At 38.0% G+C, this 26514-nt stretch overlaps 1 protein-coding gene across 1 annotated transcript in view; it reads left to right on the forward strand.

Moving 5' to 3' along the window:
• BCAT1 (branched chain amino-acid transaminase 1, cytosolic) overlaps window positions 1–26291 on the forward strand; it is an 81546-nt gene extending 55255 nt beyond the window's left edge. Inside the window, exons 5-10 of the mRNA XM_012640971.1 lie at window positions 3139–3302; window positions 8368–8510; window positions 13000–13085; window positions 16069–16209; window positions 18458–18532; window positions 25444–26291. Of these exons, the coding sequence (XP_012496425.1) occupies window positions 3139–3302; window positions 8368–8510; window positions 13000–13085; window positions 16069–16209; window positions 18458–18532; window positions 25444–25485 (651 nt within the window). The 3' untranslated portion in view covers window positions 25486–26291. The remainder of the gene's footprint in view (window positions 1–3138; window positions 3303–8367; window positions 8511–12999; window positions 13086–16068; window positions 16210–18457; window positions 18533–25443) is intronic.
• Window positions 26292–26514: the final 223 nt, after the last annotated feature.

Here is a 26514-nt window from a genome sequence, read left to right on the forward strand (position 1 = left end):
AAAAAAAAAAAAAAATCAGGCTTCTCTCTGTATTAAAAAAAACAATTATGCTGATTTTTGAAAAAATGTTCTTCTGTCATTCTCAATTATCTTATTTCTTCTGTCTCTCACTTTCCTTGTGTAGGCAGAACTATGCTCGAGCCCACATATGCCACTGTGCTTCTCTGCCTTCCAGGCCAAAACATAGGCGAATAGTTCTTTTCTCAGCTCACTGAGCTCTTTCCTGCTATCGCTCAAAGAACCTTTGAAATCCTGCCTTTAGATAAAGTAATCTCCGGCTGACCCATAAAGAAGTGGTAATTTTTACTATGAATGTCTCTTTATTTTCCATCACACCTAAGTGTCTTGTCCTTCTGGGCAATATACATGTTTAATACCCTTGTATATGTATTAGTCATTTATTTGTGAGGAATAGACTATGAAGTAAGAAGTTTTTTTTTGGTTTTTTTTTGAGACATGGTTGAGCTCTGGCGTGCAGTGGCGTCATCACAGCTCACTGCAACCTGGAAATCCTGGGCTCACGCAATCCTCCTGCCTTAGCCTCCTGAGTAGCTGGGACTATAGGTGTATGCCACCATGCCTGGCTAATTTTTCTGATTTTTTGTAGGGATGGGGTCTTGCTATATTGCTCAGGCTGGTCTCGAACCCCTGGCCTCAAAAGATCCTCCTTCCTCAGTTTAGTGCTAGGATTACAGGTGTGAGCCACTGTGCCCGGCCCATATTTTATGTCTTTATTTATGTGGCTTTTGTTTAATCAGAAGCCTGACCTTTTCATCATAGAATTTTGTTCAGTCATTTGATTAATATTATGTAATAAAGTATGCTTAACAGCAGCACAGAATTTACATTGCCTTGCAGGATAGAAGGGAGAATTAAAGGAACAAATAATGGTTCTTGAAACAGACCCCTTCCTCAAACTCCCTTCCTCGCATCTAGAGTTAAATTTTATTCTCAGTGTGGAAACTGTGTATGATCCTTTTCAATAAAGCCACAGAGTATTTTTTGTGAAAGGACGGTCGGTATAAACAATGATTTAAGGATGAAGATGACTAGGCTGTGATCAACACCAGTACTTGAAGTACTTGTTAAACATGAGTTGACTTTGATTAAATTTCAGAAAATGTTAGTACGCATAAATGCATTTTCTCTCAGCATTGAAAAATTCTAGTCTATAATTTACCTGCTTGCTAAGAATAAGAATATTGCTTAGAGGTTTATTGAGTTTTTTCTAGAAATTGGTTTAATGCATACAATTACTCCCTGTTTTCCATCTGTGCTTTGTATACTACCATCTAGTGGAATAAATGCAAGTTTACCTGTCAGTTAAAATCAGGAAAAGGAAATGAACAAGGTGAAATTTAACTGGGGAAAAAATTTCCATGATGAGTTTTTGTTATTCCTTTTAGTAAAATGTATGCTGCATAAAATACATGAGTTCTGAGTGGAAAAAGTCCCAGGCATTCATGTGATAGCTGATAAAATGCTATTAGCTTGTCCACAAATAAACTATTCAGAAACTTAGAAGCTAGATCAATTACTGAGAGTATGCTGGCATATTGTAGTTCTAAATTATGTTGAGAGAGGCTTCTCTTAATTCCTCATTACTAGGATTCATAAAAAAATCTAAAATGTTACGCTTCAAAGCACCCCTGAAATAAAGGCATCATTGTACTTTCTTAACAGATAGGTAAGTACAAATACAGACGTAAAATAGTCAAGTTTTATCGAAGCTGGGAAGAATGGCAGATAAGTACATTATGCTGGGGTTTTCCCTCCTAAGCAATGAAACCAAAAAAGGCAAAGGAAGCTTTCAGGCTCTTGATCCTTTACTGGTAGGGTAGTCTTCCTTTTAATCTTCAGCCCCCATTAAAGAACAGACACAAGCAAGGAACCAAAACCTGTTGTGGCTTGCTGGTGAATTTCTCTAATGTGGCTATCCGTCGTCGTCGTCGATTACTCTGTGGCCAGCCAAGCCCTTTGGTGCTCATGTTCGGTGGAATGTTAACAGAATTTCCTAAGGGCAGCATGCATTCCTGATGGCATCAGTGTGCACATGTGCAAACACTTTTTTTATGGTCACGAATATTTTACTTACTACCTGAGTTTTGATTATCCGAGTGTTGAGCAGTGGGCGAGGGATCCTGGTGGAGGGAGGTATAATTGAAGTTCAGATAAAAATATCCCAAAGTCCACTTTCAGTCCGTTTCAGCAAACATTACAAAGCCATAAAATCAGCTGGAATGGAGTTTCCTCTTCTTTTACTCTCATTCTTTGCACAACAGACCCCCACCCCATCCAGGCTGCAGTGAAGATTAGATACAAGTGGTTTATATCCCAAGACTCTTAACCCAATAGTCCTGCCTTGTTTTCTTATTTCCTGAGGTCTTGAATTGCAGAGGATAACCCAGTGACCTTTTTTGCCTTTAAAATACCCTCAAAACTTTGAGTCTCTCAGTTTTCTTCCTTAATAAACAGTGGCCCCTTCATTGCTTATAACTTGCTTTTGTGCTGGAGGAATTTGGATGGTTTTGCATTGTTGGCTTCTTACTTTCCAGTGTTTGTGGGAAAGGCTGCCTTTTGTCTTTGCTGTTTCTGAGTCATTCATCCCCTGCCCTTTTGATGGCATTTATCCTGTCTGGTTTCTTTCCCTCTAGTGGAGCCACACTCTTGCTACCTGCTGTGGGCAGGTGTGGTAATAGCACACTCCCTGCCCCTGCCACCTGCTGGAGGCTCTGCCATGTCGTGAAGCAGTCTCTAGGCTGTGAAAAAGAAGGGCATGTTACTGAAGCAAATATATTTTACCCCCAAGACTAAAACCACATCTGAGTTTTCAATTCCCAATCCATGAAAACTTGAAAGGTGTTACATAGCTAGTTGTTAAAAATATGCTTCTCCTCCAAAATCCTACTAACGCAAAAAAATTGACAAATTTGCTTTTCCTCTAAAATCATAACTCAGAAAGCAAAGCTAAATGAAGATTAAGTACTCCATTCTCGGTATTTTGTCCTTAGAACACATCAGGCTTTGTGTAACGCAACTTTAGAAGTAATAGCTCCTGTCATTAGTCAGATCTATTCTGGACTTTGGGGTTGGTGCCCATATGTGAAATTACAGTCGTGTGCTTCTACTTGATTGCAGCCTTCTCTTGGAGTCAAGAAGCCTAACAAAGCCCTGCTCTTTGTAATCCTGAGCCCAGTGGGACCTTATTTTTCAAGTGGAACCTTTAATCCAGTGTCCCTGTGGGCCAATCCAAAGTATGTAAGAGCCTGGAAAGGTGGAACTGGAGACTGCAAGGTGGGAGGGTAAGTAAATCTGTGTCCCTGTCTAAAGGGAAGAGCCCTTCATGACCATTTTGTTGCTGCCATTTCACTTCAATACAAATAAATAATATTCACACTTTAATGCCCATTTTATTTCATGTTTAGTTGTCACTTTTAAATGTGTTAGTTGTTTAAAGGATAGCCTGTGGTCCTTCCTAAGGGAGAAATATTAGATGTGATATATAGGCAAGAACTAAAGTGAGCAACTAAAATAGGAATCAAATTAGTGCTTTGAAATGATCTGCCCCCGGGCACTGGTCCTCTGGCTGCAGGCTGGTGGTTGTCATTAAAGAGCATCTGGTCCTGGGACCCAGGCTCTCGGTTGGCTCCAGGGAGTCCTGTCTGGGGAAGGTGCCCGCTTCATTGACGTGCTGTCTTCATTGCCACAGATTGTAGCCACACCTGCTGCCAACTGGCCAAGGGACAGCCCTGCTTTGGCTCTGTCAGGCTGGTCTCATAGGCCATATGTAGCTGGCAGGAAATAAAAGAGCATTTGAAAAATGTTGGACAATTTCAGGGGTGGACTTGGCCATGAATTGGGAATGCCCCTATGGGGGAACAAGGATAACTGGATTAAGCAGCATGGGTTCTTCCTTTGTTTGTGTCAAGTGGTGCTGTGCATCGCATACCCAGGGCAGCCACGGTTCTGGGCAGTGGCTCAGTGACAAACTTGTGGGCCCTGGTGCAACATGTAGATTCAAGAAGTAGGGGGAATCGAAGGACATGCTGCTGGGATAGTAAAGAGACAGTGACAGCTGGCTTTGCCCAGTCGTCCTATATTTCCTCCCCACCCCGAAAAGAAAAAAGAATGGTAGCCAGGCGCAGTGGCATATGAGTGTAGTCCCAGCCACTCCGGAGGCTGGGGCAGGAGGATCCCTTTACCCCAGGAGTTTGAGTCCAACCTGGGCAATATAGCAACTCCATCTCTTACTAAAAAAAAAAAAAGTTATAAAATTCATCCCTGTAGGCAGCTTTAGCAACTGCATTTTCTCAATGAGTAGAGAAATTCTAACGGGGTCCACTAAATTAGGAAGTCTATTTTCCTCCTGGCTTAGAGCACTCCTTCCTTTATCCTGCGCTAGCCGGGTTGAAAAGTCCTTTTGTTTAATCTCTTGCTTTCTTTTTTTCACTTGTTCAGACTTCTTCACCAAGCATATGCACCACTGCATACCATATATACTACTTTGTTAAAACTTCTCTTAGGGTGCACATTACAGTAAGTTAACAATCTTGATGAAAAGTAATAAGGAAAAAGTTTTCCCCTTTTAAATCTTGCTTTCTAGCTCCCCCTACCTGTCTATGGAGAAGATAACACAGGACACAGAAATTGCAAGGAAATCCTTCCTTATTAATTGCTATTTTGGTAGGTTGTAATTTATTGTGTAAATGATGATACGATCCAGTATCACAGACTACATGATCACTGTAGTCCAGTTAAAAATTAATGCTTTCTGTACAGCACAGATTGAACCCTAAAACTATAGACTTATGTGCCACAGTAACGCGAGATGATAATAATAGGAGAAACTGGGAGGGGAGTCAAGAAGGGGTATAATATGGGAACTCTCTGTACTTTTGGCTCAATTTTTCTGTGCATCTAGAAGTACTATAAAAAATAGAATGATTATAAAAAAAATTAATTCTTTGACTCATTAGGCCCAGGTGGACCATGCATTGGTAGTTGACTGGAAATCTCTCAGGAGAGGAAGAAACTTGAGAAGAGCATATTGGAGTTCATAAATTAAAATGAAGATTGCAAGGGGAAAGGCAGTAACCGAAAGGGTGGACTTTTAACCTATATGCCTATAGTTCCAAGAAGTTCTAAAGCTCTCTCTACTCCTATGCTTCCAACCTGGAGAAGTGAAAGGAGAACCAATGATTCTGCATATAATATCATCCTATTTAGTTAGCAAACACATTTGGACTTTAGAATTGTATATTATTATGTCTTCTCTAAACCTAATTGAGTCAACAATTATCCTTTGATCAATTTTTAGGGCCCCTGTAGTCAATTGGTGCTATTAAATAGCTTGATTCTCATAAGCTCAAGAACTTTCTGCACACTCAATGAATCTGAGGAAGGGAGAGAAGCTTTTTTTTGAAAAAAAAAAAAAAAAACTTCTAAGATTATTCTACTATTTTCAAGCCAGTGGAGATAACATTATTGTCTTATTTCTAAATATATGTGAGAAAAGTAATATAATTGTGCACAGCTGAAGGAGAGTTCTAGCACAACGGGCCTCACTTTGGTTCCAAACTGAGATCACCTGGGAGCATCAACAAACCCTGATGCCTGGTTCCCACCTCCAGAGACCCTGGTTTATTTTGTCTGGGCCATAGACTGAGCATCAGGATCCTTAACATGAAACCAAGCTGGAGAAGCACTGAGCTAGAGGAAGGTCTTTCATCACAGGGACATCTGTAGTCCCGGGAACCTTCTTAGTTAATTTGGAATGAATCGGGTGCTCACGAGTGCGCGCTCTCTCTCTCTCTCTCACACACACACAATTATCTTTCTCTGTTAGTTTTTTTCTTTTTTCCTTGCACTCTCATGCTGTAAGAGTGCAGGCATTGAAGTCAGAAAGACCCGGCTTAAAAATCTAACTGCCACAGTGGTGGATGCAAGTCATTATACATTTGTCCCAACTCAAACAATGCACAGTACCAGGAGTGAATCGTGTTGCAAACAGTGGACTTCAGGTGACGGTGATGTGTCAGTGCAGGTTCATCAGTTACAGCAGATGGGCCGCTCTGGTGCGGGGCGTTGGTAATCGGGGAGGCTGTGCATGTGTGGGGGCCAGGGGTGTGTGGGAAATCTCCCATACCCTCCTCTCAATTTTGCTGTCAACCTAAAACTGCTCTAAAAAATATTAAAGTCTTTAAATCAAACAAACAAACCTAATTACCTTGGGCATGTTACTTAACTAAGTATCAGTTTCCTCATTTATAAAATCAAGGCAGTAATACCTACTTGTGCAGGTTAAATGAGGTGATATAAAGTGCTTAGGACAGTGTTTGGCCTGTACAAAGCTCTCAGCAAATCCACTCTTACAACCTAGTGGTTAAAAGCTTGAGCTTGGGCATCAGAGATATCTGGGAGTCACACATTTACTGTCTGTGTGATTATATACAGTTGCATCCTCTCTTCAAAAGTATAATAAAGCCTAGTGTTGTTTTAAGGTGGTTCAATGAAATAATGTGGTTAAGTACTTCCTGGCAGGTACAAGTGAAATATCCCTTACGTGAAATGCTTGGGACCAGAAGCATTTTGGATTTTGGATTTTTTTGGGGAATATTTCCAGTTGAGCATCCCTAATCTGAAAATTCAAACTCTGAAATGTTCCAATGAGCATTTCCTTTGAGCGGCATGTTGGCATTCAAAAAGTTTCAGATTCTGAAGCATTTCAGATTTCGATTTTCAGATTAGGGACTCTTAAATAGTAGTTGATACTATGAGCGTTTCTCACTTTCTTATTTCATGTCCTGGACTCTCTTTATCTTAGAAGAAATTTGGATTTTACATAATAGAACCTACTCTTTTGGAGGGAGGTATTTAATATCTCTATTCTCCCAGCTATTTATTCTATGTAAAACTATATTGAAATTTTCCTGTGTAGGCAGTTTTCCCACTTTCTCATTTTCTTTCTTTCCTCCAAGAACATTTCTTCTGAATATTGGCAGCACGTGGGAGGGAACCCAACCATTGACCATGGTATCGGTTATCCAGTGGACAATTAATAATACAGTTTATAACTGTGAGAAAATTTGGTTGGCAGAATAACATCTATAGCATATGATGATATATAAATCAATCAATTAAACACGAAACATAAAAAGCCCTTTTGTTTTCAATGCGTTGAAAGAGTTGAGGTCTTTAATTCTCTTTCCCCGCCCAGGTGTGTCATTGACTCTGAGGAACCATGGTTTCAACGCAGGCACACTCTCAAAAGTGTGTATGTGTTTGTCTTTAGAAGCTTCTTTGAAAGGCTAGACATTCATACTGTAAGATTTCACTATGGTTTTTGATAGTGCTATTATACTCCATAATTATCCCCTATAAGTTTAAATAAAAGATAATAAATTAAAAATACTACTAAGCTAAATTATCATTCCAGGAAGATGTGCTGTGTCCCTTTCATTGTGAATAACCTGGGATGAATAGCACAGGCAGAGAAAGGTGAAATTCTGAAATACTTTTTGGTGAAAATCAGGATTTTTAGCATTTATCCTACCTTTGGGGGGGAAATTTAGACATTGGGCATCATTATAATAGAAGGCCTTGGATAATGGAGCACGGATGTGGTGCTCTTCTATTTAACACATTAACTGCCATGAGAGCTGTATTTAACTCACTCCAGGTTTGACCCCGGGGCTACGTGAAGCGTATATAAAATCTTGTTGATGTTCTTATTGTTACAATCAATACTGACAATTTAATTCTGAAAAGGTGGATTAAATGAGTAGAACTCAGTAAATTTTGTTCTTCTATGTACGTTTATCTTCAAATTACACTCAAAGTTTTTTTATTCTATTTTCGTAATTAAACAGTGTGGCACCAAGGAAAAGTTGCTGATTTTTTTTGTGTGGCAGTCAATGTGTTAAATTGCTGTAACTTGATAGCAGTTACTTCTCTAAACCTCAGTGTCTTATGTGGACAATGGGAATAATGATGGTGCCTACCTCATGGTATTGGTGTGAGGTTTAAAAGAAACAATTCATGTAAAATTGCTTGGTGTGTGGAAAAGTATTCAGTAACTCTTAACTGTTCTCACTAACTTGGCTACGTACCTGTGTTCTCCTGTCGCCGCTTTTCTAGTTGGGATTGCAAGGCTTCCCTTTGTTCTCTCTCAGATGAATACAGTTAAATCGTTTAGGTTCTCTAAGGAGTTTTCCTTTAGTGTCATGCAGTTAACTAGAGAGTGTGTGTAGCTTAAGAGCTTGCTAGGTTGAGTCCATCTGCATGTAGGCTCTAGGCTGTGAGAGTGTAGAAGGTGGGGCATGGGGATGAAGTATGTTACTAATCAGTGTGTTTCCTCTTTCTTAAAAGGAATTACGGCTCATCGCTTTTTTCCCAATGTGAAGCAGTAGACAACGGGTGCCAGCAGGTTCTGTGGCTCTATGGAGAGGATAATCAGCTAACTGAAGTTGGGAGTATGAATCTTTTTCTTTACTGGATAAACGAAGATGGAGGTAATCACTGAGATTTCAGCTCTGTGCTGTTTCTCAATCCTTTTCAGTGGGACAGGAAGGATAAGAACTAGAAACCTAGAGCAAGGGAGGGGTAAGTAGCACAATTCTGAAGGCTGAGGACTACTGTGCTTTTGCTAAGTAGACATGAGTTGCAGCTTAAAGAAGCTATGAGGGTTCTGTCTTTGTTGTTTTTGGCTCTAGATGTACTAATTACTGAGATGTCAAATTAAGGGATTTAAGTCATCACGTTTGGAAGATTTGCTGCTTTATCCCTTTAGCAGTTTCCTAACGTTCCTGTCTGAACACCTGGCATTGGGAGATAGGTCTCAGATCCATTCCATGGTCATTCACCAAAAACTGTGTATAAAATTCTGTAGTAATAAATGCCATCTACTGATTCTACTGATAAGGAATTTAGTGTACTTTCTTGCTATAATTCTTTTAGCAATTGTTGCCCTTTGTCTATATTTTGGTAGCATATCAGAAGCCCTCCAGATTGACTCTGGAACTCAATTTTATTACAGAACACCATTTTAAAGAAATGACCATATCTTGGGATTACACCTAGATCCTGATTCATTCAAGACTATTACTGTATATCCACTGTAGAAATCAGTACTTCCCTACTACCTCTAATATCCTGAATCCTCATTACCTTTCTTTGCTATTCTTACGTTTATTAGTTGGCAGATGCAGTGAAGTATTGAAAATGTGTATGTTATTGAATTAAATGGCCAGTAGTGGGGGCAAAACAGATATGTATTATTATTTTCCATTAGAATTTTGATACTCATGCCAAATTTAGAAATGTACTTTTAGGTTTGTTTATGCTCTTAGGTTCTTCTTTTTAGAGTACTGAGTATAGAGACTAGAAATATACAATAATGTTTTCAAATACTTGGGAAGTCTCAGTATTTAGTTTCGATTCAATTTTTTTTAAGTGAAAATTTTATTTTAAAGCAGCTACAGTAGCTGCTGTTGTTGTTATGTTATTTGGCTACAGAGAGAGGAAAATGGTGATTCAGATGTGGCTGAATTCAGAGCTATGTGCTAATTTTAGTATTAGTTGCAGAGACTAACAAGACGAGCCTTATATTCCAGTTAGGGGCAGAATAAACAGAAGGTGTGGTGAGTACACCTTGTCCTGAGTTTGGCCATTGGTGATCACTGGCATATGAAAAGCCAGATGTAGATCATGCTCATTCTTCCATTCCTGCTGTTTGTACTTAGCACTATTTGAAAACAAAATTTATACTGGAATATTTGTGATTTCTAAATTTGGGCTATTACATATGACATAATAAAAGCCATGGCCAACAGATGAGAGCTAATTTGAACTTTGCACTTAGAAGATAATAGATTGGTTAAACTCTTCTTCCCACCTGCCCACTCCTACCCCCACCTCCAAACTCCCGCCAAAAAGCCCACACAGCCCCAAACAAAAACAATTACATCACTCAGAAGTAGTCCCATCATTATTTTTATGGATGGAAGATGACAGGATTTTAAGCACAGTCTGAATCAGAGCTACATGAGTTAGTTAGAAACACCAGAAACTGTCCTGGTGAAAATTTGTCCCTTATCCAAACAGTAATCACGGAACATTTCCACCGTAGCTTTTAAAGGTCAAAATGGAAATGAATGAATTTGTCTTCTCTGCCTCTTGCAAAATATGCAAGACCTTAAGAGTTACTATGCAGATTATGGTTGCCCAAGATAACTTTAGTTTTAATGTGCCCCTTCAATTTGGGGGTGTGCACCTAACAGATCAAATACGATTTGAAATAAGGAGAAAGGAAATGGAATAAACGTTTGAATAGTGTTATGAGAGAAGTAAACAGAATATGAGGGATAACCTTTATGCTAAAAAAAAAAAGACCTTGAAGCAACTCTGTAGTAATTTTGATTTATACCCTGTGCCTTTAGGAAAATACAAAGAGTAATGAGTTGGAAAGTAGCAAAATATTTATTTTTCACAAACTTTACTGATGGGAGGCATAAGCAGAGTTCTTTCAGTAATCACCTACCGTCTCTCCGTGGGCGCCCGCACACATTGCTCCCGTCGGGCAGGTGGCCAGCGCAGGCAGGTAGATGAAGCAGCAGGGAGTGTGTGTTCAGAGCACAGTTCTGTGCACAGTCACTGTGTGTGACACTTGGCCCGTAACTCATGGGAATTTTGATTCTAGTAACACACCCATGGTGGTCGATTCTCTTTTTCACTCTGTGGATGAGTCATTTAATACATACACTTGCTATTCACTGTTTGAACAAAGAATTGTATTGTGTCCTGGACACTGGAGATACTCTCACAAAATAGGACCCAGTCCTTGCAGTTGCGTTCACAGTCAGTTTGGGAGAACGACCATGGCAGTGAGTGTCAGTGTTGTTCAGTCCACCCAGCCCCACGAGCCTTCTCGGACACATTGGGCGTTGATACCGACTCCACTCGGAGCACGCTTTGCTCTTCCACGTTCTCCAAGTCTTTGCTCACAAGTCCCATTCTCAGTATGGCTCTCCTTGAGCCCCTAATCAAATCATAAACTCCCTCCCCCATTCCTCCCCAGCATTGCCCACCCTTCTTTTTTTTCCTCCTCCGTAGTCTGTCATACTATTTATTTAACACAGTCATTGTCTGCCTCTGCCTATTAGAAAGTAATCAGGGAGTCATATCAGTTTCATTCACTGCTGTATTTATAGAGCTTAAAACAGTAAACAGCACTTGATATGTATTTTTTTGAATAAATGAGTAATTGTGCGGAGGGCATTTATGCAAACCTACATTCCTGGTTTCCATTAGCGCTTGACTTTGGGAAGTCACAGATGAATCCTGCTGTTATTGCTTCTAAATTCCTCATCTCCTAAAAATGTTTTCTCTGTCAAAAACAAGCTGCATTTGTAGGGTCTGTTTTCCTCACGTTGGGCAATCTGGAGTTAGTTCTGGCTCTTGTAAGCATGTTTGTGGTTGCAGAGGAAAATGAATATTTCTCACCCAAATGTTGTCATGTCATCATCTCTGTCTGGCAACCAGAGAAGCAGATGTTCTGTTCCTTGACCTCAGGCTAGTGGTTACAGTTCTGGGTGTTAAATATATCTCACAAAACAGCATTCGCACATGCAGGGCTGCTGTTTTCATTTAACTTTATGTGGTCTTAGAGCTCAGTAAGCTTTAGGATAGGTCCGGTTTTAGGGCACTGGAATTGTATGTTTGTGTGTGTATATACACATACACACACACACACAACTCGATCCATACATTTATGTATCTAGTTAGCTATTGCAAAACACATGTTTATTTTGAGATCATCAACACTTCTAAACATGACAAAAAGTAGCCCTAAGAACACTGCCAAGAACAAATTTTCTTCTTTCCAGGAAGCAGTTTTCAGCAGATGATTTTCAGAAACAGAATTCCAAAAAAACCATGCTGCTGTATCCTAGTAAAGAGGATTAATTCATTTATTTTTTATTCAAAAATATTTATTACAAACCACTCTAGGGCAGGCATGATGCTGAGTTTTGGGGATACAGGGATGAATGTGGAGCTTTGGTCTTCCAGACAGAGCTTGGTTGTTGGGCACATGTAATACGACCGCAGCAAAGCGGGTAGGTAAGTCTAGAGCCACTGTGTACCGAGAGAAGAGGCAGTGGCCTCAGTGCAGGGACTCACTGGATTCCGACTCCTGGCTGCCAGAGGTGGGGAGGAAAAGGAGTGGTTGAGTACCAGTGAGCACTGTAAGCAGAGCCTGTGCAGCAGGCGGACCACACATGATGCCTGTAGACTGATCATCACGCCAGCCCTCCTAGTGGTTAGGGGTGCCTGCGGTCATCTCACAGTAGACCAGTAGCTCAGCCTTGGACTTTTGTTTTTTAGATTCTTTTTTGTCTTTTTTAGCTATATACACGCTTGAGTTTACCCTGAGCCCATTACATTTGACTCTCAGAGGGTGAAGTCAGCATCTCAGTACTTGATGCCGATACTCTACCAGGTTTACAAACCACTAAAGGGCCTCACCGAAGCAGCCACCAGCCCAAGTAGTAGTCACGCATGCTTCTCGGGGGACAGGCTCCTCCACAGTGTTCTTAGAAGTTTTGATAATGAACCATGTTCCCGAGTACGATCCTGTCTACATTGTTTTAATCACCAACAGCTTTTATCTGCTAAGGCAAATTTTCATTTCAGAATGTTTCTCTTAAGAGTATTCTATGACTCTTACTGTTCGTTAGTGAAAAACCATCTCGTTATTTTACTGGTTAAGGGTAAACTGGAGATGATTAGATGAGCAGCTTCCTTTCTTTTTTCTTGTTGTTTAAAGTAAGCATCTACCTGAAGTATGAATGGATTTGGGAGATTTGGGAAATTCGACAATGTAGAACGGTAACATTATGTTTATTACAGCAAAGTTGTGAGAAATGTTTGTTAGAAGGCTGTTGATACAAGGCATGCTCGATATAGTTAAAGGCTGAAAATAGTCCAACTTCTGATTGACAGAAGAAGAACTGGCAACTCCTCCGCTAGATGGCATCATTCTTCCAGGAGTGACAAGGCGGTGCATTCTGGACCTGGCGCGCAAGTGGGTGGGTACTCTTGACACGAGCAACTTTTATAAGCCTGAAACAAAAAGTAGTCAAAATAAGCCCAGCCTAGTGTTGAAATAATATCCTGTGGTTCCAGCCAGTGTTATCTAATCTTTAAATCCAAGTTCTAGAAGGACTGTCTTGGCAAAGCTATCAAAAGTATTTTTTATAGGCAGGGCAGAAAGAAACCAGTTTAGCAAGATGTTGTAGGGGAGAAGGATTCTAATACTAGTCTCCATCTGCCAGGTATCTCCTACCAACTTACCTAGTTCATACTTTGCTTCTATCCAGCCAGTCCTTAACTTTTCAAAAAGTCTTTGTGTATTGTTTCCAAATGGCAGTGATACGTACTTCTTCCTTTTCTCTATTTATTCCAGTGTAACCATGCTTGCCATAGAAATTAAAGAATTGCACTGACATATAAATGTTTACTAACATAATATTATTGGTTTGGCTGCCTTCTTTCTCCCTCCCTCCCTGCCCCTTGTCCTCTGAAATTCATATACATGCTTATTTTAAAATCAGAACACTCAAGCCAATGTAAAGTTGTTTTCAGTAGACTTTCAAATCCATGTGATACAGGCAAGCCTATTAAACTATTTGGTATTGGAAATAACATAACATATTCAAGACGAATATTGAGTGAGTTGGTTGTCTGGCAAGGGTTCTTGGATGGAACTTTTGACCCATGTGTTAAAATGGTCTCCAAAGAACATGAAAAGGTTTTGAGCATACTGTGGTCAAACAGTACTAATAGGACAAATGTTTAGAAACACACATATCATCTAGAAGAGTACTAGCACAGTTTCTCTGGAAAAGGTTTTGAAAATAGAGGAAATGTTCTATAAATAATTCTACAAAACCCTGAAGTAGACAAGACCCAACTGCCACATGCTGGCTGGCACGTTGGGCATGACATTTACAAACTGTTGGTACAATTTCAAACAGCTTGCCCTGTCCTAAATATGTTTGCAGTTGGAAAGATACATTTTTGAAGCTCAGTAATTTTTGTTTTATTAAAGAAAAAAATCGACCAAGTACAGAAGGTTCGATGACAAGTTGCAAGTGGAAATGCTTTCCCACACTAATGATTTGCTTGCACGAAAAATAGGTTATTATTGGAGGAAGTTTTTTCTTGACTCCTTAGCTGTAATTTATTTTAAGAGCTATTTTAAAACATGAGACATAAAATGCCAAGAGGCGTGTGGGGGGTTACCACTACTTGCCAGGCAGGGGAAATTGTCCAAAGATAAGTGAGGGTGAACAGACTAAAAGCAATTCTGTTTATTTACAAGAGAGGTGTGGAGCCTTTTTTTGTTTTTGTGTTTTTTTCCTTCTCTAAGACACAGAACTCAGTTTGTTTTCAATTAACCTGGCTGATTTTCTGGAATTTATTTATTTACCTTTGAACAACATAATTGCAATTGCAGACTGAGAGAAATTGAAACTTGCAAACAGCCATATTTCTATTGCAGACATACTTTCCTATCCTTCCAAATCTATTTACAGCATGATACATTCTTCTTCTAGTATTTTGAAAATCGTCAAGGGCTTTAATTTCCATTTTTATCTATTGTGGGTTTGTAAATTAAAGAAAATACTCTCAACTTATTTTTTTTAAAAAACTCATCTATTGTTGCTTTTAATTCAGATAACCACACTTTGACAAACTTTAATGACTAAAGTAAAAAAATGAGAATTAAACAAATTAAAGAATGAGTATTAAACAGATAGCTTAAAAGCATGAGGATTTTTTCCATTTCCTATCCTTGAGCAAAGAAGGTACTCAGACAATTCAGCAGAGGTAAATGAGGTTATACCACTAATTCCTTGGTGAAACTCAACTGAATATGATGCTAAAAGAGAAGGAAGAGAATCATCACTGTAAAGTCAACCATCAGTGAATTTAGGAAGAAAAAATATATATAATGTAATTTCTCAAGTAAAGTCCAAATATGCATTCTATTTTTAAAAATAATGAGTATTTCAGATATTTGAACTCAATCTATATTTTTTATTCCATAAAAGACACAGTAGAAAGAGGACCAAATTTGGAGCCACTCATGTCAACCTGGGTTCAATCCAGTTTCTGCCATTTACTAGCTATGTGGCCTTGGGGATGCCCCTCATCTTGCACCTTAGTTTCCTCATCTGTAAAATGGGGATAATAATACCTACTTTTGGGATTATAGAACTTGGCATAATAATGGGTGCATGATAAATGGTAGCTATAATTATTATTTAATGCAATGTATGAGTCCCCTTTATGATAAAATAGGGTTTAAGACACTGTAAATGTGGAGCATGTATCAGGTAGCATTTGGGATGCTTCAGTTTATGAGACTTTATTCGTGACAACAAATAAAAGGCAAAAAAAGCAGGCATATATGAAAATACACCATGTATCTTGTGGTGATGGTTTTATATTCCCATAATCACATTCATAAAGGCTGTGACCTTGAAGTGGGTTGCTTCATACCTCAGTGTGTTCACCCAATAAGATGGCGTGCCCTTTCTAGCTTTCCCTCAAAGGATGATTGTGACATTATCCGAGTTTAATCGAATATAAAGTACTTTTTAAAATTTTTATTATTATTATTTTTTTGGCTAGAGTGTGCCGTGGCGTCATCATAGCTCACAGCAACCTCAAACTTCTGGGCTCAAGTGATCCTCCTGCCTCAGCCTCCCGAGTAGCTGGGACTACAGGAGCAAGCTACCACGCCCGGCTAAATTTTTGTTTCTATTTTTAGTTGACGGACTAATTTTTTTTCTATTTTTAGTAGAGACAGCGTCTCGCTCTTGCTCAGGCTGGTCTCAAACTCCTGACCTCAAGCGATTGTCCCGCCTCAGCCTCCCAGAGTGCTAGGATTACAGGCGTGAGCCACCACGCCTGGCCTATAAAGTAGAAAGATAGGTATTACAGTTGTTTTATATGCATTTCCCTTTAAAATACATTTATTTTTATTTTTTATATTCCAATCAGGGTGAATTTAAGGTGTCCGAGAGATACCTCACCATGGATGACTTGACAACTGCCTTGGAGGAAAACAGAGTGAGGGAGATGTTTGGCTCTGGTACAGCCTGTGTTGTCTGCCCAGTTTCTGATATACTGTACAAGGGTGAGGTAAGACAAGTATTTCTTCACTTCCTGCCATTTCCAAACATTTGACTATAATTTCATTAATTTCTTTAAATGTGCAAATGAAATTCCAGTTGGACCCAGGATGAAAGAGTGTTTTGTTTTTGTTTTTATAATTTGGCATTACATTAACTAGGATAGTTTGTCCAGATGAACCTGTATTCTCACGTTACTACTACCATCTTTCCAGTGATTTCGTGTAAGCTCACACATGGTAGGAAGTCAGTTGCGTCCTTGGACGGGTGTCACATCTGCCTTACCTCAGTGCGGGGATTGAAGCTGTCTAGGCTTCCACTCTGATCACTTTCTAACTACCAGCTCACTAAGGAAGGATCTACAGGTAGTTGGATTTTGGTTTCTGGTTTCCAACAGTACTTCCAAGCTACTGGATTAGAAATGGCAGATAGTTATGGAAAATGCATTTGAATGGTCAATGCCTTCATTTATTATTGTTACTGTTTTTATTATTAATCAGTAGACCACTTCATAAAAATTTTTCATTTGGCAAACCTGGCGCATTTCCTAAAATCTTAGAAAAGGAATTCAAGGATTTAGTTGAAAGAAATGTTTTCCTCTTTATCATTTAGTCTGATTTTATATGTGCCATACTTCCATTTTCTTGTCAATTTTTTTTTGCCTTCCTCTTTATAACAAAGCTCCAATACTTATGATTAACATCAGCATCTAACTTTATAACTTAAAGGCATGTGGGCATTATAATGTGAATTGGCTTAAATTACTCATACTACGGTTGATCGCTGAGCAACACAGGGATTAGGGGCGCCAACTTCCCATGCAGTGGAAAATCCACATATAACTTTTGACTCCTTTAAACCTTAACTATTCATAGCCTACCATTGACCAGAAGCCTTATCAATAATATAAATAATCAATTAACATGTATTTTGTATGTTAGGTATTTATATACTATAAATATAAAGTAAGCTGTTAGGAAAATCATAGAGAAGAGAAAATATATTTACTATTAGTTACATGGAAGTGGATCATCATGAAGGTCCTCATCCTGGTTGTTCTTCGTGTTGAGCAGCCTGAGAGGAGGAGAAGGGGTTGGCCTTGCCGTTTTAGGGTTGTCAGGCGGAAGAAAATCCAGGCATAAGTGGACCAGTGCAGTTCAAACCCATGTTGTTCAGTGTCAACTATAAATATAGATGCTACTGGTTTTTACATTTTAGATCACAGTTCTTTTTCCTCAGCTGATCTTACTTTAATAGTAGCAGCTTCATTGCTTGAGGTTTTAAGGGATGGCTTTTAACATAATTCCATCTACAGATTGATTGTCTCATGGGAAAATTATTCAGTTTGATATCACCACTTACACTGATTAAAGCTACTGTTTAGTATTTTATTATGGTAGTATCAAGGTAATGTGACTTGTCTACTTTATGAACTGAAGTTGTCATTAGGTCAGTTTTTTTTAAGTCCAATTATTATTTTACCTCTAGAAATAAGTTTATAAAGTTTAACATATTTTAAGTGGTCCTGTTAAAGAGCATTTAGAGCCACAAGGTACTTCTAATTCTCCATTACACTAGGAAGAGTGTTTGAGAGCACAGACTATCCACTAAAATCAAACTGTCAAAAGCCTGCAAGCCAGCGAGTCATGAATAAGCATGATTCAGATACAGATTAGGGGCGTGAAATCTTTTTTAGTCATGAATTTTAATCATGCTATCCAATATTGTGAAGTTTGTGGCTCCCAGAGGTTCAGTGTGGACCAGAGACAGGAGTAGAAGCCCATTTGGGGAGGCATAGACTTGCTTTAATTTATGCTTCCGAAATGGCTTGCATTAATTTGTGGCATAATATCTTTGAGTTCTCATTCCTTGCCAGAGGGTTAGATGCAGAGGGCAGTCATTTCTCCTTACAGAATCTTGAAGAGGTAGGGTTCTTTAAGTTTAGCCACTATTTTGGGTACCCCTAGCTTCTCCTTGGTTCCTCAAATCAGCCTGAAGATTGGCAAATAAACCAATTGTGCCCGAAAATTAGTTGGTATGCAGTGAACATCCTATCATTGGCTAGTTTGTTTTTATTCCAATTCAGAATAGAAAAAGAGTCTTTGGCATAGGGAACTAGCATGCATAATTAGTAGGTTATAGCGCTATTCCTTATTTCAGTGGAATTGCCTTAATATAGTAGAGTTGCCAAGTGTCTTACCTGTTATCGCTATATAACTGAATATCCTCAAATTATCACATTTCCCTTTCTTTTATAGCCAATACATATTCCAACTATGGAGAATGGTCCTAAGCTCGCACGTCGTATCTTGAGCAAATTGACTGATATCCAGGTAAGAGCTTCTTTCTTTTTAAAATGTCACCTTATTTCACTGGGAGCTTACAATAAAATCATACTTCAATGGAGAGAAGTGAGTAAATATTACAATTTGAGATCAATAAGTTAAATTTAAGGAAGATACTCCCGATAGTATATGTGGGCGTGAGCAAATCAGATGTGGGAAAGAAGGTATGTGTTTAAAAAAAGGAGAATATTGTCAGGAACTCCAAATTACTTAACATTTAAAATATATAAATTTTGACAATATTTAAAAATATCATTAAAAAGTATTACATACTCTTAATTAAAAAAAAGAAAAATGTGAAAGTAGAAGAAACCACAGAAGAAAACTACATTACTCATGATTCCAACACAGATATAACTACTCTTAATTTTTGATGTCTTAACTTTCAGTATTCTATAACCATTTATATACTTTTAGATAGGTCTTTTTTTAAACAATGGGGTCATATTATATATAATTTTGTTACCTGCTTTTTTCATTTAATAAACCCTTTGCTTTTTCATGTCAATAAATAGTTTTCTCAATACCATTTATAGTTTAATTGAATTCCATTCTATCGATGTACCATAATTTTTAAAAGAAATCGCATTATTGAACAACTTCTTTTGGCGATTTTTTTCTATTATGAACAGAACATTCTTGACTTTTTCCTTAGAATAAAGCTGTGGGATAGTAATTACTGGGGACACCTATTTTTTCTGAGTGGCAACCTACACTAATATCTCATCGGGCAGTTAAGCAGGCATAATCAAATACCAGGTAACACTGGGCTACCTAGAGAAAAGACTGTTCTATAATTTGCAGCATTTCACAAGTTGTCGGAGGATTTTGTTAAGCCCAGATACCGTCATTGCCAGTTAGTGAAAATATCCAGGGTGGGCTGAGACTCATTGAAAAGTTAAAATAATTGCTTGGGTGATGTCAGATGGTACTGAGTCATAAAACTAAGCAAAATTTAAAGTTGGTCAGGAAAACAGCAGCCCTCTGGAGAGCAGTTGAGGTCCTTGGGTAGTGAGAAAAATGACATTTAAATTAAAATGATATTTAAGTTAAAAGACTTTCTCAGCAACTTTCATGCAAAATTTGTAGTATTAAAAGGAAAGCACCTTGTGGTTTTTGAAGCAATGAGCTGCCATACTTGCACCCTTCAACCAAGGTTTTCTATAAGAATTTTCTGTAAGGCAGGTAAAGGAATATCTTAATATTGTAAGAAATAAAATTTACTCAGAGTTGTTTTCTACTTTTGTACACAGAAACAGTTAAAAATAATTTGAGGTAATAAAAATTTCTGCATGGATGGTTTATTTTTTTCAGAGTTGTCTGAGTAAATCTGAAGATGATTCTTACAGTTTTGTTCAAGTAAAGAACATAAATAGAGCAAACACTATACCTAATTACCTAGATTTTGAATTCCTTTATCCAAAATACAAAGTTAGAGATTTTTGAGAGGAGAAGTGTGGTCATAGTTATAAGAAGGAAAGATTACTCTGGAAATTTTTTTAAACAAATTGTACAGAATTTTCTTGAACAAATTGTACACTCTGCAGCAGTTAATGCACAAAATGAGATTTCAGAATTACCTCCTACAGATTATATGAAATAAGAAAAGTTAAGCTGATTTGATTGTAAAGGATTAACAGAGAAGGAAAAAGCAGTCACTATGCCGAGAGAAAAAGCGAGCTCTGTTAAACTGGCATTGGAAGGAAGATCTGAGTAGAGGTGTTCGGGAGACATGATCATGAAACATTGACTATGGGAGGAAACACCAGGAGGCAAAATCAGAAATGTGACTCATCAAAATTGAGAAGATGACAAAATACACGTATTATTATAGAACCTGAAAGTATGAGTAAGATGTTCTCAGAAGGAACATTTTTTAAAGTAAGATTATGGAAGCCACAAGAATGTGAGTGACTAAAGTAAATGTTTTTGATTGATGCATTCAACAGATGTTTGTATTGAGTGCAAACAGTATGTGTGGGCTGTTCCGGGTGCTGGTGATTTAACACATTGACTGCCACACTGGAAAAAAAATTTTTTCTTTGGGGCCACATTGTTTTATTATGAAAATAGAATAAAAACTTCGAAAACAAAATAATCCTTTCTAATTTAATGAAAAATGTTATTTTTTATTGTTTTCTGTATGCAACTTGAAAGATAGTTTTAAAGTCTCCCAAGATGAAGAGTTACATATGCTTCACGAGGCCCCAGCTCAAAACTAGCGTGAGTTAAATATAACTCACATGGCAGTTAATGTGTTAATAGTGAAAAGGGGAACAAAAAAATTAAAGAAGGTGAAGCACACTGATATAAAAGGACAAAACAAATATTCAGTGTAAATGTGAGACCACGTGAAAAAGTTTAAAAATGAAAGATATATGTGAAGTAGAGTATGAGGAAAAAATACTAGTTTCCCCTCTAACTTCATATATTATCTATATAACTTAGTTCTTGTGGCTAGGAAGAAATTAATAATTTCTCTTTTTATCCCAGGTAGTAAAATATAATGGTAGTTAACACTAAAAAAGTAATGATGTATTCAGAGCTCCATACTGAACAAAGAAACAAAATGATACAATCACAGGACGCGAGAAAATACAGCAATGCTGAACCACAAACCAGAAGCACCAAATCGGCTACAGATTGTTAAGTAACAAAGGACCATCTTATTCAGAATCTAAGGGCACATCTCAATTACTTTATGCCTGTGAACTTGGAACCTAAAGTCTCAAAATTATTCTCTTACAAGATGGCAAATTGGTGCTGTCAGCCAAGCTACTAGGTTGTCTGTTTCTCTCCAAGAAAAATAATTTAAGTAATTATTGAGGAAGAAAAGCATAGAATTGCATCATGTTATACATTTGATTTCTTTTGGTGTTACAAGGAACGAAGTGCTCTGGTAAATTGAAGAAGAAAGGAACAACCACCACCAGAAAAACCCTCAAGATTCTTGCCAGTATGGCCCAGGGGGAACATTCCTTCTTAACCACAGACTTGACTTTCATTTTAACTTCTTGTATATGAGTAAGAATGTCTGAGGTTAAGCATTCATCCCATTTAGCTAATTATCCACATAGCTCCCTAGCTCTTAGATTGCTCTATAAACACCTCCTAGGAGGGGAACATTTCCAATAAAAGTTTCTTTTTTCCTTTTTCTTTTTTTAAGCAACAAAGAAAAACACGTCTGTGTTTATATTTAACCAGACTTGAACTTGGAGAATATTAGCCATGTTGTCTGTGTTTCTTTTCTCTCCTGTTACTCTTTGCTATTCCAGTTACTCACATCATACTCACTTTTCCTTCCGCCATTTGATGTCCTCTTTCTACTCTTAATGTGCTCTGCTGTCTTTTCGGCACCTTCTACAATCTGCTCACCTGATAAGGTCTTGGTTATCCTTTATGACTCATCTCCTTTAGGAACCTTTTAAATCTCTCTTGAACAATATCCCTCTCCTCTAGTCTAAAGGCATATTCACCTACTTAAATGCTGCTGCTTCCTCCAGTTTCATAGTGACAGGGATTATCCCATAAGGCTTTTAAATTACATTATAATTAGTCACACACTAGTCTTCCTTCTAGGACTGTTTGGATGTCAGAATTATTTATTCTCTTTTTATGCCCCCAGTGTTGAGCCCAGGGTCTATGGCATAGTACACATGCAGTCATGTTTCTTGAGTGAATGAATAAAGGAATGAGTAAGTGAAAGACCAAGCAAATACAAAAGAGCAAGTAATGTATTGCTCTTGTGGATAACATTCTGAGAAGAGATGGGAGGGAGGTCTTGCATAATGTCAAATTATTTTTCAGAGAACCTGATTTAAATTTTTTTCCAAATGAGATCTGCCTTGAGACTGCTGTCTCCATCAGATAAAAGCTGGAGCCTGGGTCTTCGGTATCAGGGGAGCATGTGTGAGTAACTAGCATTACTGCTATTCAGGTTTCATGAAGTGGGAAGGGGTGATTGCAAAGACCCAGAGGTAGACGTCTTAAGCAGTTTAGGAAAAGAACAGCCTGAATGGAACAGGAGCAGTATCTGTATTGCTTGTGGATCACCAGATAGGATTAAAAGTCTGTTTTCTCATTAGTGGCTATAGCTTTGTAAACATAAAGTTAGTGATTATTGCATTTTTCTTGTTTTCAGTGGAATAGCTCGATGACTTTTAGTTGCATAAAAAGTTAAAAGCCCTACCTCCTTCCCTACCCATGTCCTGAGCTGTCCTCTGTGTGCACATGAACTTTGTCTCCAGATCGCCCTGGTGTGACTCAATCCTTTGATTAGCTTCCCAGCCCCTTTTGTTTCCAGCACACCCTCCCCCACATGTTACAGGATTACAAAACTTTGCACAGCTTTTCAATAGTGTTTAGAACAGGAATGACAAATGCTACCCGGTGGGCAGCACTGACTGTTTTTATCGGTATTGTAGAAAGAGAGCATGTGACACACAGGTTGTCCTTTTGTTTTGCCAGTAATTGTCTGCTGAATGTAAAAGGCAGTTAGCAAAGCCACACGGAATTATTTGCCATATGTACTCTGAATGTGAAGTAATGAACTTGTCATTAGTCATATTTTGGCTTAGTGTTCTAACTGGAATTTGCAAGAGATTAAAATCCAGTACGTCACATGGATAATCTTTCACATGGGCTCCAAATACCATCCCACAGCTTCAACTCGATTTGCCACGTTGCTTTAGCACCATCTCTGATTCCAGCGAACAAGGCTAAGACAGTGTCCTTAGGGCAGGCCTACCAAATGTTGAAGGTGTAAGCCTGCTGCTGCCGTTTTGTAATGATTCTGACAATGGTACAGTGACATCCTAGCCCATGTTTTGTCTTTCCCCTCCTTCTGTGGACACCTACTCTTAAGGAAAGAATATAATTTCTATCTCTGCTAAAATCTGCCATCTCTACTTAGAATTATTTGCCCTTGAAAAATTAAATTGAATTATCCATCAGCCAAATGAAAAATTTAATTAATAAATGCCTAGGTCTAGACAGTATGAATTACTTGTAATATCACATTTCTTGGGTACATCTCAGAATGCTGTGATTTTACATAAAAGCATAAATTGCAGGATGAGAGGGGGAAAACTTAATACATAACATGCAGATTTGTAGAGTGATATGTGGCCTATGACTGTCAGCGTAACCAAAATTGATTTTCGATCATTTATAAAACTAAAACAACTAATTGAAAGCAAATTTACTTTCACTGATGAAATTCAAGATGAAGTGATAGTAGTCATGAATCACAATTCCGTAGACCTGCTAAAATGTCAATACACTGACACTCAATTGTTATTAATGGCAAAAGTGTCTAATATATTAATGGGAATCCAAGTAAGAGAAATAAAATACATGTTTTGCTCATACCTTAAGTCATGTTGCCACCATATATAAAGCAGGTAGAATCTGAAAATGTTTTATCCAGCATTCGTCATGGTACAACTGAGTCAATAGTGAAAGGCTACACTCTTTAGGCAACTCTTTCAGAAGTGGATTAAACAAGTCACTTATAGTCACTTGGTTTCCTTCATTATCCTTTTCATGTAAACCACAAAGTGGTAGGTAGACCCATTCTTGGCTCCTAGCATTTTTACCAATTGGAGAGATTCTGCTCTCTGAGGTCTTTCAGAGGAACACAGCACATATACAATGTGATATATGAGAAATAACATTAAAGAGTAACCTAGAGCCTTAGTTATCCTTATATGTAAAATAAGAAGCTTACATTAAAATTCATTGCTCTTTACACTTGATTTTTTAGCAGCAGAACTTTCTTCAAAAGAAATCTTTCCTAGAATTCCAATATGCAAAATGGATAAAAGTGGAATTGTTCTGAAGTAAAGAAGTAGAATCCAGAGCCCCGTGTATTTGGGTCATCCCCCACATTTTAGATGGTCACTAAGGTTCTTTTTAACTCAGAAATTCTGATGTTTCATATTAATTTGAACTAAAGTTATATCAGGACTAAAAGAGCCAGGTCATGTGAAAATGGAATTGCACCTGTCATCTATGGTTACTATGAGGATTAAATGAGGTGATAAACCCGTGAACTCTTGGCACAAAAGCGTGAGCATGCAGTAATTGCTAAAGGGTGAAAACTTACTTAAACATGGATGTTTGTTGAAAGATTGACTTACTGATTGAGTGAATAAATATAGAGCTAGCTTTCTATTTCGGATGTGTGGAATATCTTTGTTTCTTTTAATCTCATTTTAAATATTAAGATTCAGGTTTGCTTTTAAAGCAAATTATTTGCGAATACCAGTAATTGAATTTGATTATGATACAGTTACATAACCTTTGAAGGAATAAGAAAAATTGGGATGCTAACCAAGCACAAACAACTTTGATTTAGAGAACAAAGTCTTTGTTTATCGATGGGGCTTGTCAATTTAATATTTTTGTCCGTGAACATAAAACGCTCTTTAGCACACATCGGAATCACCTGGAAGTGCTTTCTGGATTGCAGGTTGCCAGAACCCCTCCCCAGAGTTTCTGATTCAGTCTGAGGTGGGGCCTGGGAATTTGTGTTTCCAGTTTGTTGCCAAGTGATGCTGATGCTACTGGTCTGGGAATACACTTTGAGCATCACTTGTTTATAGTAAAAATAACAATAGTTAAATAATTTAACTTGGGTACTTCATTTGGAGAGCAGAAGTGAAATAGAGAAATGGTAATGAACAAGCATGTCCCCAAATATGTAAAGGACCTGCACCAGCTATGAATTTGAGTTCAGCAATACCTATAAAATTCATGATTCTTTTCAGGTATTTTTTTATGTTCAAAACAGAAGTGAACCTTTTGTATAACCTCGGTGGTATTATTAAGTTTGTTTGTAAGCTATTCCTGCACTGTTAGCTTTTGTACTGAAACATGTTTTCTTGCTTTTGTTGTAGTATGGAAGAGAAGAAAGCGACTGGACAATGGTATTATCCTGAATGAAAATACAGGATTCCAACTGTGTGCTATTTGGGCAGACTGTTGCATTTGAATGGTGGTGGATTTCTTTGACTACCTGTTAGAAGTTGTGCATAATGTAGTTTGTATTATCAGTGTGTTACAAGGGTGATTGTTTCCTCATGCCAGAGAAAATGACTTGCAATCATCAAACAGTGTTTTGTAGACTCACTAGTCTTTTACCTTTCCTAGAAAAATATTAACGTAAGCCATATAACATAGATTTTCCTCAGTGATTTTAGTGCCTCCCCTAGAGTTCACTCAGATGTTAAAGTATTTGTTTATTCTTTAGTATAAGCCTTGCTCTGCTATTCTACCAAATGTGATTTTTTTTGTTTGAAAGCTGATTTGAGTAAATTTCACAGGTAACATTTCCCACGATAAATCTTTATCCTCAGAAAGTGTTTTTTTTTAAATCAAGACTTTGAAAAACTAGAGTTCCTCTGTCACAGTGTTTTGCAGGCCCCAAGGCCCATCCTAAGATCTCCCTTCCTCCTGATGTCACAGATCCTGCTCAAGCTCATCTTGTGCTTCAGCAAGACCTGAGCACGTTTCTGCCACTGCCCTTTCCACGTTGCGTCGTCATTGGCTGTTAGTCAGACTACCACAAGACTGGGGTCTTGTGCCTTATGGATCTTTGCACCCCCAATGCCAGGCACATAGTAGGTACTCAGTAAATGTTTTGTGTAATGAATGGTGAACATTTAGCTTCTATAGAAGTGTACTTTCTTTGTTTCTATATTATGAAACCTCTTTATTAGAATTTGTGATTGATTCTGATATGGTGTATATTTACCTCATACTGTATTTTCCATAGGCTACTAAGTCATTAGAGGTATAATTAGGTGGAGGAATCATTTCATATTTGAACACTGTCTTGGAATTGAAGATACAGCTCTAGAGAGAGTTCATGATATACCAACCAAATGGAAATGACAGATGTTATATGTTAAGTGTTAAATGCAAAAGAAATCATCTTTTTTTTTGGAAGGGAGGGGTAGGAAGCAAAG

The sequence above is a fragment of the Propithecus coquereli genome, unplaced genomic scaffold (assembly GCF_000956105.1).
Source record: "Propithecus coquereli isolate 6110/MARCELLA unplaced genomic scaffold, Pcoq_1.0 Scaffold16, whole genome shotgun sequence".
In the NCBI taxonomy this organism is placed as follows: domain Eukaryota; kingdom Metazoa; phylum Chordata; class Mammalia; order Primates; family Indriidae; genus Propithecus; species Propithecus coquereli.